General features: G+C 28.2%; 1 protein-coding gene across 1 annotated transcript; it reads left to right on the top strand.

The window, feature by feature from the left end:
* Nucleotides 1-3,622: 3,622 nt before the first annotated feature.
* On the top strand, nucleotides 3,623-12,620 carry LOC149143802 (triacylglycerol lipase 1-like). The gene is made up of 9 exons (XM_089449404.1): nucleotides 3,623-3,943; nucleotides 4,186-4,287; nucleotides 4,442-4,591; nucleotides 10,716-10,826; nucleotides 10,951-11,094; nucleotides 11,194-11,234; nucleotides 11,333-11,415; nucleotides 11,955-12,050; nucleotides 12,135-12,620. Exons 1-9 carry the CDS (start codon nucleotides 3,776-3,778, stop codon nucleotides 12,494-12,496), a joined length of 1,257 nt encoding a protein of 418 aa, XP_089305530.1. The 5' UTR covers nucleotides 3,623-3,775; the 3' UTR covers nucleotides 12,497-12,620.
* Nucleotides 12,621-14,475: the final 1,855 nt, after the last annotated feature.

The raw sequence follows: 14,475 nt of genomic DNA, 5'->3' as shown, positions 1-14,475 counted from the left end.
TGATCAAAAGATAAACAAAGACCAAAGATAGAGTGGCAACCGTGTCACCATTGGAGAAAGTCCATGTCATTAGTCATTATCAGTCCGAGTCATCAAAGATACTGACATGTCAAGTCTCATCATATGAGGATGTGGAAGTCATGATGTAGTATTGTAATAATTGCAAAAGATAAAATGTAGTATGTGGAAAGTCACTTAGTCATCTATGGACAAAATGTCATTAGGAGAAGTCCAAAAATCATATAGAGAAGTCAAAAAGATATTGGAAGTTCAAGAGTTGTTTAGAAGTCCAAAGGACACATTAGAAGTCCAAAGGACACATTAGAAGTCCAAGAGTCATGAGGGTAATTCAAGAGCCATGGGGATATGAAATGTCATTCCCCTTATTATAAAAGCAACCTCATAACTCAAGAAAATGCCTTTTGGTGGCTTTTACTTTGGAGAGCTAATCTTGGCTTCTCTACTTGGCATAAGAGAGAAAAACTATTCTTTGGAGAAGCAATGAGTGAATTAATGTTCCAATATTGGAACTAGTGTTCGCTTTTGTAATTGGTGTACTTGGATATTTCACCTTATAATTGAAACTCTATGAGCGAACATATTTTCATGCATGTAACGCAAATGTTTTAGGAATATTCTTGGGATGTTTACGGTATATGTTGTGTTCATATTTACTATAGAAATTGAACTATTTCAGTGGCTTTGGTACTCATCTTGTTGAATGTGTGTTGTATTTTCTTTAATATAATTCTGTGAACTATTTCTCTAATGAATCTTTCCATGCTCTTGTGTGCCTCTTCTAGGATAATACTGTTACTTTCCTCTTAGAGACTCACTTCTTGTCTCCCCTTGTGAAGGCTTCCTTTTACATCCTACAATTGGTGCTTCACAATGTCAATTTACTTTCTTATTCAGGGTTTACGTATATAATTTATTATGTTATCCGTTGAACCAAAATGAACCTTTGTGTTATGGTAGCCAGGCCAATACTCTGATGGGGCTCCTACTCCAAATGGTGTGAGGTCTACTTGAGACTTCACATCGGGGAGACCCCCTGAATGTTGGTGGTATTCAACACTATCAACACATGGCCAACCATGGTCCAATGTTGCATTGTGACAAAGATTCTCTTAATATGAAAATCAATCATGGTCAACCAGTTTTATTTTAGGGTTTATAATATTTATCTTAGGGTTTATATACCTTGTGTTTATAGTGATAATTCCTTGAGTTTAATATTATTCCCCTGGCTTTTAGTATTAATCCTTTAGGTTTAGAATATCAATCCCTTGTGTTTATTGATCTAAGACTTCATATTCATAAGGTATAATATTATTGATAGGATTTACAATATTAATCCTACGGTTTAATATAAATCCCTTGGGTTTATAATTCATTGGGTTTATAATTTAATTTCCATGGGTTTATTGATCCCTTGGGTTTTTAATATTAATCCTTTGGGTTTATTAATGCATTGGGTTTATAATAATAATCCCTTGTATTTATAATATTAATTCTTTGTGTTTAATATTATTTTATGGGGTTTATAATGCCTTGGATTTATAATATTAATAATATCAAGATTTATTATATTATTGATAATATCAATAATATTATCATATTATTATTATAAATGGCGATTATAATTTTTATCATTATTATGAGATTTTTAATATAATAATAATAATATTTTATAATATAATTATTATTATTGTATTATTGTTATATTTATATATTTATTAATATTGATATTAATATTAGTATTAAATCCATGTTCATTGATGCATATATCAACCATATTTAATAATGTAGTTGTGTGGATGAATCACAGGGATGACCTATAAAATTTAATTTGAATTTTAATATAATTAATATAAATTATCATAAATAAAATAAAATAAAAATAAAAAGTAATATCAATATTATCATTAATATTAGATTTATAATATTTAAGTTTGGGGTGTTTTTCAACTACATTTAATGATGTGGTTGTCCTAACATATATTAAGTTGACATTTAAAAAATAAATCAACTACATTTATTAATATAGTTGTGCTAATTTACTTTATTTTATTTATATATTTCTACATATAATATTATAATAATTTAAATGGCTTATTTATAAGAAATTTTAAAAAATCATATTACTTAGTTTATAAGGATAAGAAATAAAAAAAAAACATGGTTAAATTAATTAAATAAACAATAAGAAATGAATTGATTCATGTAAATAAGATTAAATTATTGTATTGGTTTTTTAAAGAATTTGATTCTGTTGTATTTTTATTTATCTTATATTATTTCATTTTGAAAATTTTAATTGAAATAATTTTTTTGGTTGAAATAATTTTTGGTTGGATGGTGTTTTTTTTATGGTTTGAAATAAGTTTTTAAATATATAAATGAATTTATCTTTTGAAAAACTTTTAGGGCATAAGTATTGTCGAGATTTTTTATTTTATAAATTTTTTCCTAAATATGATTGAGAAACATCTCAAAAATAGAACAATTAGAATACAACTTGATAGGTATAATTTTAAAATAATTTAATTAATTTAAATATATATAATTTAATTATGTATATCTACGTTGATAGGTTTGTCTATTTTAGAATAGGGTTCTTAGAATTTTAATTTAATTATCAGTAATTATTAGGTGTTTAGTAGGGATTTAACTTCCATAAAATATTCCAGATTATTGATGATGATATCCACAAATGAAATGTTGAAATTTATCTTCAAAGTAGTTATGCTCGTTTTTCCTTTTAATTAAATTTACTAATTAAAAAAATGTCATATTAACTACTATCATATGAAATGAATTATGGTTTTCTGGATATGTGGTATTGATAAAACATAGTATTGATCCATGATATTGTTACCAAGCCTCTTCACAAATTAAGAATCTGCATGGTAAATTAGAGATGGTTAAAAATCTAGTTCCATGTATTTTTTTAAATATATACATATATATATATTTATGTTATACAATAATAATAATAATAATTTAATTAATTGTTATGATTTTTTAAAATTTTAGGAAAGCAACATGAATAATAAAATCACTGTTTCCATACTTATTATGGATTAATATATATTTGAAGTTTGTGGTAACTTATAGATTATAATTGGTGATACAGTTTTAAGCAAAATAATGATTATTTTGTTGTTTAAAATACAATTTTAAATACAGAAATGAATTCAATACCATAAAAACCCGTATAACACTTCACAAATTAAACAACTTAAATTCACATTTTAAAAAATCTCTCCCAAATTTTGTTTCAATATATTCTTATTATTCATATATAAATGTGTTATTAAATATATTATTCATATATAAATGTGTTATTAAACTAATTCAATGGTGTTCTCCTCTCCATGTTTTTAATATACAACAGGTGTTTGACTAAAATATCGTTGCCAGCGTTCCTATTAATCCATATTCTGGCCGATTTGGGGTTTATAAATCGTGTACGCGTCATACTAGACAAGGCATCAATTTTGTGTGACAGAAGCTTCCCATTCTTTCAGTCGGAACTCCGGGTAGTTTTAAAATCCAGGTGCTTCGTTATGCAGAGCTTTCATATTTTTGTTGCAGTGATCTGATATCCTGATTTTTTTGAAGGGAAAACATGAGGACGCAACCTCTCTAACACTCGTTTCAAAGAAACTCCCCATTCTCTTCATGTGCTTCCACTATATATATTTATATCTCTCTTTGTTATTCATTGCTATAGTTTAATAACGGCGCTTTACTGACTCTACACTAAGTTATGGGGGGATGGACATTAATGGAGATGTGGAAAATTCTATTTGGATTGCTGTTCACTCGTTGGCCTTCCTGTGGTATTCGGATGGATACTAATACGGGCGCTCCAGATGGTTTATGCTCCACATTCGTGGAGCCTTATTATTCTAAATATGATTGCCATGAGTATAGTGTAAGAATTAAACCATACAATGCATGGTGTAAATGTCGTTGCAACTTTTTGTTTATGGTTTTTTGGGTAGCGGATTTATGTGGATGGTGGATTTTTGGAATATTTTAGATTGGATAGAGTAGATCAAATAAGATCAAACAATTAACCTATCTATCACATTTTAGATTCCAAAACATTCTAAAAATACCCGATAAAATTAAAGATGCCTAGACTTTTTAACCCTAATCCTTATATTGTTGCAGACTGTGACCCCAGATGGATTTCGGTTGGGACTTCAGAGGATCAATTCTCGCTCTGATTCGGGGCAAAAGGGTCCTCTTCTGTTGAACCATGGAGTTCTGAACGTAAGTGTCCCGCTTAGCACATTCATTCATGTAACTGACCTCCTGATTGATTTTGAAGCAATTAAGGGTCTGATATGCACCTAAAACTTGCATGGCTTCTTTACCTCGTTCTAAATATTGTGATGAGCCAACTGGCTTGAGAAATATATTGCAGGGTGGAGATGCTTGGTTGTTGAATTCGCCTGATGAATTCGATGTATCGCCGGCATTCGTTCTGGCAGATGCGGGCTATGATGTCTGGATCGGGAATGCTCGGACTACGCGTTATAGCTATGGACATGAAAAGTTGACAGAAGAAGATGAGGTATCGTCTAATTTACCAGGCGTCCATCATTAATTTATATAATTAGTTTAATAATGTTTTATTTTTTATTACTAGTTTATATTAATTAGTTTAATAATTTTTTATTTTCTATTATGTTTGAGAGGTAGCCAGAGAAATATTAGCAGCAGTATATATACTAGTATATATTTGATTTTATTAAAATAAAATAAAAATATATACACTAATTAAATTATAATTTTATTATTATTATATTATAAATTTATTAAATTATAATTTTATTTAAATTATTTATTATTATTAAAATTAGTTATATATATTTTATGTGTAAATGTTTGCATAGTTTTAAAGTTTACTTATGAATCTCAAATATAATTTGTTTTATATAAAAATTGAATTGGGTGAGAAGAAATCTTGATAAAATATAATATTACAATATTATATGATACTCAATATTTACTAGATCCCCTATTCAATAAAATGTCATATTATTACAATTTACTCAATATTTCTCCACACTTTCTAATTTTATAGTTTAGTTTATTTACTTTCAAAATTCAAATATAAAGAAAAATTACAATAAGAAATGGACTAATTGAAGGAAAATATTGGGTAAAGTGAATATTATAATATAATATTTTACCTAATATAATCTAGGTAGGCACAAATATTAGATAAAACGTAATACTTACATTTTTCCTAATATTCCCCCCGCCTCCTAACATATCCAAATGCCCAATGTGAACATATCCATAAAAAAGTTTTACCTTACATAATTTGTTTTTTACCTTATACACTACATGGATTCAATGCCATCATTTTCTATAGCTAATTATCTATCTAAATATAACATCAAACTAAGACGGATCTGGGCTAGTTTAATTCCCCCCTAAAATAAGATATATTCCACATGAATACCATGGGTCAACACCATGGACTCTTAAAACCATGAGTCAATAACATGGGTCATTTTTTATTTTTATATATCTAGATACTAAAAAGTAATTTTTTTTCTATAATTTGGATCACTTTATCTCACTATATAAAGTCTAATGTAAAAATAAAATATATTTTATTTATGGTCAACATTCATTTTTAAAGTAAAGTGACAACATCTCCCTCATCTCTCTGCTTATATATATATATATATATATATATATATATCACATTATGGAGATTTACCTCACTTTACCATGAAGATTGTTAATATGTAAATATGATTTGTTACAATACTATAGGCTAATATCATGGCTTAGGGATACCACATGCTCTAAAAACATTAATTCACTTTATATGACATTTTATAATTAATCAATTTAATTAAAAAGGCAAAAAAGAGCATAACTACTTTGGAGATAAATCTCAACCTTTGATTTCTGTATGCTACTATGAGCATTCTAGAATATTTTATGGAGGTTAAATCCATACCATCAACCTAATAACTATTGATAATTAAATTAAAATCATGGAGGATTAAATCAATTGATCAAGTTCCCAATAGTAAATCATCTAGTCCAAAAAATAAGATATAGTAAAATAGCTAAAGTTTTTAAATTTAAATAAGAAATAGATTATAATAAAAAATACTTAAAAATAATTAATATTTATTTAAATTAAACTACTAATATAAAAAAATGTATTTTTTATTAATTGACAAATAATTAAAAACACACTTTGTTCATAAAAATTATTTGATAATAAAATTAATTATTATTATTATTATTATCATTATTATCCAATTTTAAGATCACCCAAGACAAACACCAAATTGGTGTATAAGGCCCCCTTGTTTGTGGGACAAGGGACCCACCTAAAATTTGACTAGATTCTAAAATTTGCATGATGATATTTAAAAAAGTAAATACACATCTTAAATTTAAATTTATTAATTTTTTTGTAAGCTTGGTAGGACTCTCCGATTTTAGAGTTTTACATGTCCATTATGCACCCTGCTATGGGAAGGGTAGCACAAGATTCGAACCCAAGGTCTCTGGTTCAGTGAGACTTCATTCCACTGTCGTGGCTACTTAAGATACCCAAGGCAGACTATTAAATATTAATTTTAAATTCTATTTTTTATTATTTAATGTTTAAATATTAATTCATGATATAAAATTAAATGATAAAATAATTTAAATATTAATTTATTTTTAATATTGAATAATTTAAAATTTATAATAATTTTTTAAAAATCATATAATTACTATTTAAATTATTAGCTAATTTAATTTAATTTCAATTTAAGAATAAAATAATCTTGTATTAAAAAAATATAACATTTTTTTTATTGTGGCATTTATTTTATTTTGATGTTTAATAAAATAATATCTTTTAGATTTAGGTATGTGTTATTACTTAGTTCATTAATAATTAAAAAAAACAAAATAAAGAAAATATAAATATTATAAGTGCATCAAATTTATTTATGCATATTTATATGGAATTAAAATTATTTTTACGAATTCATTATTTACATTTTGAGCCAACATGTTAGAGGGAAGCACTTTTTCCTGTTTGTAGACTCCTTTGATAGGACGGAGAAGTCACACACTGTATGGATATATTTATGGGTATTTGGATATAGCATTTCCTTGCGCTCTTTTCATTTTATTGTGGCAAAGTCATTGTGGATTTGATGAGATGTTATGAGTTTTTGTTAAAAATGGTAGTGTTGTAAATGGCTCAGTATATAGTAGTAATAGGCTATCAATTTTTTGAACGGTCATAGTTTTGGTGTAGTCAGTTTTTAGAAGGTTCTTTCCACCGGTTTATTTCTTAATGTAGAGTATATTATGTATGTTAGGTTGAGACTTTTGTGGTCTATATAGTAGAGAAATGCTTTTGTCACTTTTTAGAAGGGCTCTTTTTACTAGTTTATTTCTTAACTCCTTGGTAATGTAGAGTATACTATGTATGTTAGGTCTGAGACTTTTGTGGTATATATAGTAGAGAAATGATTTTTGTATTAATCACATCGTTAAGATTTGGTCGAACTAATTAGTGTGGTTTATCCTCAGGACAAGGTGGGAAAAAATCGTACAATCTTCATGAATAAATATAAGGGATGCATCATTTCTTAATATTAATAAATAAGTTATAAACTATTTAATATTTTGAATTTAGTTATAAATTAGTTTTCGGGACGTTAAAAATAAGTTAAAAGTATTAATAAAATTAGATGTTATATAGTACTAAATAATAAAAAATTACAGGGAATTATAAATATTAACAAAAATAGTTCTCTTATAGTATCAATTAATAAAGAGGTAACATATTATAACAAATATGGTTAAGAGAAGTTAAGAGGGGGAAGGGAACTATTTAATATAATAAATATTGTTATGAATTCCTAGATTACTTTAAAGGGTTTAAGACTAAGGTATATATAGTTTATATTAAAATACTCATAAGGTATGTCAAGAGTATATACTCATGAATAATTAGGAGATTATTAATGGGTTTAAAAAGAGAATCAAAGCAAGGGAAAAAATAAGCTATAAAAAGAAAAATGTAGGAGGGAATTTCACTATCAAATCAAGCACTTAGGAGCTTGAAAATTTTTATTTTTATTTTTAACTATGTTAAATAAATAAGGTGATATAAATCTATAAAGAAAAAGGGGGGGGAAATGATAAAAAGAATAATAAAAAGGGCAGGGGGGGGGGGAGGGAGAAAGTAGGAGGACCATAAGGAGAGGGCCGGAATCAAACTCTTACTCAATTTTCAACCATCGTCATTGTTCAGATTTCTAGCATGCCTTTCAATCTCAATAGCCTCCCTAAGTTTCCTATGGTGGAAATGGTCAATCCTAACAAGGACTCTGGATTCCTCAATACAGACATGGTGCGTGGATTTCTTTGCATGCTCAACAAGAGCTGATGAGAGGGAACGATTGTTCCTTTTATCTGCAGTGTGATCATGGATCCCCTCGTTAATTGATCGAACCATTTCTGCAATATATGGAATACCACATGAAGAGGTTTGTTAATGAAACTTGTGTCATTTGGCCCCATGGTCATAAAAAAATGGATTTGTTTCTGAACCACCTTAATTCCCAATTTGAATTGATCAAGTTCATAATGGAAGCTGAGGTGGACGAATGCCTTCGTTTCCTTGACATTTTCCTCTCTAGAATGGATGATTGGTCCATTTCCCAACAAGTTTTTTGCAAAAAAACTCACACAAAACAATATCTTCATGTTCACTCTCATCATTTTTCTGCTCAAACATTTGGTGTTCTCAACACCCTTGCTACCCATGCTTTGAGAATATCTAATGAAAACCACCTAGAGCAAGAAAAATTTCATCTCCTTGAAGTTTTTAAAAATAAAGGGCACAATAGAATTGATGGCTTGAAAGCCTTTCATGGAGCCCGTAAAACATCAAGAGTTAAAACTACTCGTGCTCATCCTATCTCTAAGGTTCATCTTGCATTTATTCAAGGGACCATAGATAGGATTGCCAATATCCTTAGAAGTAATAATGTCTCCTCGTCGTTCAAGCCTCTCAGGACCATTAGAAATTCTCTTGGTTCGGTTAAAGACCGTGTAGTCCTGAAGGACATGAAAGGAGTTTACATGGTTCCATGTTCCTGTGGTATTCCATATATTGGAGAAACGGGTCGATCAATTAACCAAATGATCCATGAGCACGCTGTAGACATAAGGTACAATCGTTCTTGCTAATCAACTCTTACTGAGCATGTAGAGAAATCCAAGCACCATGTTTGTATTGAGGAATCCAAAGTCCTTGCTAGGATTGATCATTTCCACCATGAGAAACTTAGGGAGGTTATTGAGATTTAAAGGCATGCTAGAAATCTCAAGAGAGACGATGGTTGGAAATTGAGTAAGACTTGGATTCCGGCCCTCTCCTTATGATCCTCTGCTTTCTCACCCCCATTTTTTATTATTCTTTTTATCATTCCCCCCTTTTTATTTGTATATTTATATCACCTTATTTATTTAATATAGTTAAAAATAAAAATAGAAATTTTCAAGCTCCTAAGTGCTTGATTTCATAGTAAATTTCCCTCCATTTTTATTTTTATAACTTATTTTCCCCCTTGCTGTGATTGTCTTTTTGAACCCATTAATAATCTCCTAATTCTAATATATACTCTTAACATACCTTATTATATTTTAATATAAACTATTTATATCTTAATCTTAACCCCTTATTAATTTTTAAAGCAATCTACAAATTTATAACTATATTTGTTATATTAAATAGTTCACTTCCCTCTTTTAAATTCTCTTAACCTCCTTATTAATTGATATTATAAGAGAGCTATTTTTATTAATATTTATAACTCCCCTTATAACTTTTTATTATTTAGTACTATATAACAACTAATTTTATTAATAATTTTAACTTATTCTTAATATCCCAAAAACTAATTTATAACTAAATTCAAAATATTAAATAATTTATAACTTATTTGAGAATATTAAATAGTTTAAAACTAAATTTAGAATTCTAGATAATTCCTATCCCTTTTTTATAGAATTTTTAAAATTTCTATATGTTTAACTAATTCTTTTGACTTATTTTTAACATCTTAAAAACTAATTTATAACTAAAATCAAAATAATTTGAGAATATTAAATAATTTAAAACTAAATTTAAAATTATAAATAATTCCTATCTCCTCTTCTTTTTAGAATTATATATATATATTTTAGAATTTTTATATGTTTAACTAATCTCCAAGAGCTACTTTTCAACAGCTAACTTTGAGCAATGATGCATCCTGCTATTTATTCATAAAGACTATATGATTTTTTCCTACGATGAACCACATTAGTTGGTTCCAAAAATGAACCAAATTCTATTGATATAATTAATCCTAAAAATATTTCCCTATACCATGTATATTCATTTTTTTTTTGGTATTATCATTTAGCCTTTCCACCCTTTTATTTCTCAACTGCTTGGCAATGTAGACGACAACCTGTATATTCGAATCTTAAATATAATTTTTTCAGTTAACAAAAAAAAATCAAATTAAAATATCATAGATTATATTGCTATTATTTTTAAATATTATTTTATTAATATTTTTAATTTATACTGCACCATAAAAGCTAATGTAAATCCACAACTATTCAACCGATCTATGTAAAATATACGATCATTCACGCAGGCATACTGGGATTGGAGCTTCGATGAACTGGCAGCCTTTGACCTTCCCAGCATGATGTACCTAGTGCACAACGTTACAAACAAAAAGATCCATTACATTGGTCACTCTCAGGTGGCTGGCTATTTTTGAACATATTTATAGTTTGCCAGGAGGAATTTATGAGGTATGTTTTTAATGGAGAAATAAGGTCATTATCTAATTGTTTGCTAAAATGTTTGGCCTGAACACCATTCAGGGAACTCAATCTGCACTGGCTGCATTAAGTGAAGGGAAATTAATAGATATTGTGAACAAAGTGGCATTATTGGCTCCAGTTGCTTATGACTCTCATATCTGGACGCCCCTGCTAGCTGGGGCAGCAGTTCTGCATTTAGATCAGGTGATTCATAAGAGCATTTGCTTCCTTCTCTCTGTTTTTCTAATCAATCCCCCCTTTTCTTATTCTGACTTTTGATGCACTTTTTATTGATCATCTCAGCTAGTTAAAATGCTCGGATTCAATAAGTTCAGCACAAAAACGTGAGTATAAAAAAAGTCAGGAGTCCAGTTCAATGGTTATTGTAAATTTGTTCAGTTAAACAGCACACTGAGACATTTGACGGAGAGAAATGTTGCAGGCCCCAGGGAAAACAATACGTCGATCTTATATGCCAAGAAGGAAACTTGGACTGTGATAAAGATTATGTTACGGCTTTCACTGGTTCTCCTAGACCAACCTTTTATCATATGTGTATTTTTTTTTAATAATCAATGTAGAAATTTGTAGAATCTATGGGATTGCATATTTTGGAGTATTTTGGAAATTTAAAAGACATTTAAGTTGGTTGACATCTTTATGTCTATTATAGATTCATGCAATATCTCTGAATCTGAGAGAAAGGAGGGAGGGCAATTTTGTGATCCCTCTTAAATATCAGATTCTAGGATCTTCCTGAAATTTGCAAGATAACTTTAATTTTATTCTTTATATTTTTATCTTGACCATCAGATTCTCCCACATTTCTAAAATTTGTTAGATAATTTGACTATCAGATTCTTTGATATTCCTGAAATCTGTAAAATACCTTGATTTTTATTTTTTATATTTTAAAATATTCAAGAATGTGTAATTCTCTTCCCCCAAATTTGACTTCTATTCTTTAGATTTCTAAAATATTAAAAAATTTGCACTCCAAATAAAAATAACCAATAAAATTACAAAGAAAACCCTAACGCTATTTAGGTGGGTATGAATGACAGGAACAAATTGTTGCTTCAACTATTCAAAATTTCCCTTCTACGACCAATACGAGACGCAGTCGACCTCAACGAAGAATTTGGTTCATTTAGCTCAATGTGAGTACTGATCATATATTGCTTTCTTGTTTGAATTTCCCTCAAGGTTGAATACCAAACCAGTTTTGCCATGGCTGGATGCAGTATATAGAGCAGACAAGTTTCAGAAATATGATTATGGGGCTGCAGAGAACAATCAGAGGTATAATTCCATCTATCCTCCGGCATATGATCTGTCCAAAGTGCCTACCCAAAACTTGCTGCTCGTCTATGGAGGCTTGGACCCTTTAGCAGATCTAGTGGATGTGCAGAGGTTGAAGAATGAGTTGAGTCCAGGATACAAATATCTGTTCAAGCCAAATTTCGCTCATTTGGATTTCATCGTCGCTAACAACTGCAAGCAACAGCTCTACGATGAAGTCATGGCCTTCTTTGAGGATGCCCAAAACATGGGCATAACCTTCTTTGAAAATTTAGCTTCAAATGAAGACACAGGGTTGCAGTAGATTTCATATTTCTTCATGACACACAATATACAGATCTAACACATAGGGATGGATCTGCGCACAAATTACTTTATTTATTTAAGATGAAAATGATATTGTACTTGTAACGCAATAAGTATTACCTTAACAAATAATTTTAAATAATATTAAATATTAGTCCAATCTTTTGTCAAATGGACTTTGGTTTATGAGTAAAGCTGCGATTCATTTTCAAATAAATATGTACGCCATTATTTTACTACCAAGAGAAAACGAACCCACTAAGCCCATTGATTCAATAGTACAACCTACCATCAACAAAATTTACTGAACTTAATATTTTACAACGTAGATAAAAAAACAAAATGAACCAGAAAAGAATGACATCAGAATGGTCAAATATGCGTTTTAAACACGTTTTAAGATAAAGTGAAGGTAATATAAACTTTTGTAAACCTGTTTTAAAATAATTTGAAGTTAATATAATTTGTTTTAAACATATTAGTTAAGATAAAGAATAGAATATCTATGATGGCTTTTAAACATGTTTTAAAATATTTTGAAGTTAATATAAATTCGTTTTAAACAGGTTAGTTAATATAGACAATAGAATCTTTATCCAGGGTAGGCTAATTGGTTTGAATGGTTTGAATGAGTTTAATTTTTTTACTAATTTTTACATTCAAATATCATACTATCTGCTGAAGATGGAAAAGATTTATGGGTAAATTAAATTAAATTAAATATTTTTTTTATATATATTTAATTTTTTAAATTAAATAGATAGATAAGGGATTTTTTGTTTAGCTAATATTTAAAATTTTTGAAATAATTTATTTCATTTCTTTTTACAAAATACATAATTTTTGCTTACTAACTATAATGACATTAATTATTTTTTATGATATCATAGTATTTAAAAAGAAAAATTATATTTTAAAATATATTTATATTTATCAACAATTTTTTTATTAAAATTAGACAAATTATTATTTTTAAATTAAAAGATAGATTTTATAATTATATATTAAAACATTAACCTATTTTTATTAATTACATCACTTTCAAATAACTTGTATATTCTTCACATTTACTCAATACAATAAAACAAAGTTTCTAACCTCAAATACTAAAAAAGTCATAGACGAGGGAAATATAAGAGAGAAATTGGATGTGAATATAAGTGTTATTAATAAGATTGTTTTTGGAAATTAATTTTGTTTTTCAAATTATGAAATTAAATACATGGAAGAATTGAATCATGCGTCTCTCAATAGTGGGTATTATTATATATAATGGATATTGAGTAGAAACATAACTTTATTAATGACATTTTTTTGGAATGGTATTAATGATTGATATTCTTGAAAATAAAAATATATTATTATTATTATTATTATTATTATCGTCTAATTTTAAGGTCATGCCCAATTTATATATTAAATTGGTGTATGAGACTCCTTTGTTTATGGGACAAGAGAGCCACCTCCACTCGAGATTTGAGTGCTAGGTCACGCCCAACTTATATATCAAATTGGTGTATGAGACTCCTTTGTTTATGGGACAAGAGAGCCACCTCCACTCGAGATTTGAGTGCTAAGTCTACGAAGACATACATACTCTACTCCCCTTTGGTTTTGAACCTCTAACCTCTTAGGAGGAAACACATGCTCTTAGGAAGAACTTGGTATTACAACATTTAAATAATATATTATTATTATTATTATTATTATTATTAAAAAAATGAATAAGAAATTATAAATACACACATAGACACACATATGATGGTGATTATTGATGTTCACTAAGTTCTATATGGTTTATTGAACCTTAACGAGGTAAGTAGAATAAGATTAATTAGAATCTTCTAAAATTTAATTTTTTTACTAAAAATAAATGAGTCAAGCATTTCCAAATCACCATAGTTTTGCTAACTTAAAAGGTCAAGAAGTTTGGTAGTGTAAGAAATATTTTGAAAATAAGAACAAATGTGAGTGTAA

Source organism: Pinus tabuliformis, chromosome X (genome assembly GCF_031772625.1).
Source record: "Pinus tabuliformis cultivar Carrire ecotype Pingquan chromosome X, CPIR1, whole genome shotgun sequence".
NCBI lineage: Eukaryota > Viridiplantae > Streptophyta > Pinopsida > Pinales > Pinaceae > Pinus > Pinus tabuliformis.
This window is presented reverse-complemented; position numbering and strand designations above follow the sequence as displayed.

Bases quoted from the DNA above. Each gene is read 5' to 3' on its own strand.
- LOC149143802 (XM_089449404.1), top strand. From the start codon at position 3,776: ATGGGGGGATGGACATTAATGGAGATGTGGAAAATTCTATTTGGATTG. The intron at 3,944-4,185 runs GTAAGAATTAAA...ATATTGTTGCAG, and splicing joins ATGATTGCCATGAGTATAGT to ACTGTGACCCCAGATGGATT. The intron at 11,235-11,332 runs GTGAGTATAAAA...GAAATGTTGCAG, and splicing joins AATAAGTTCAGCACAAAAAC to GCCCCAGGGAAAACAATACG.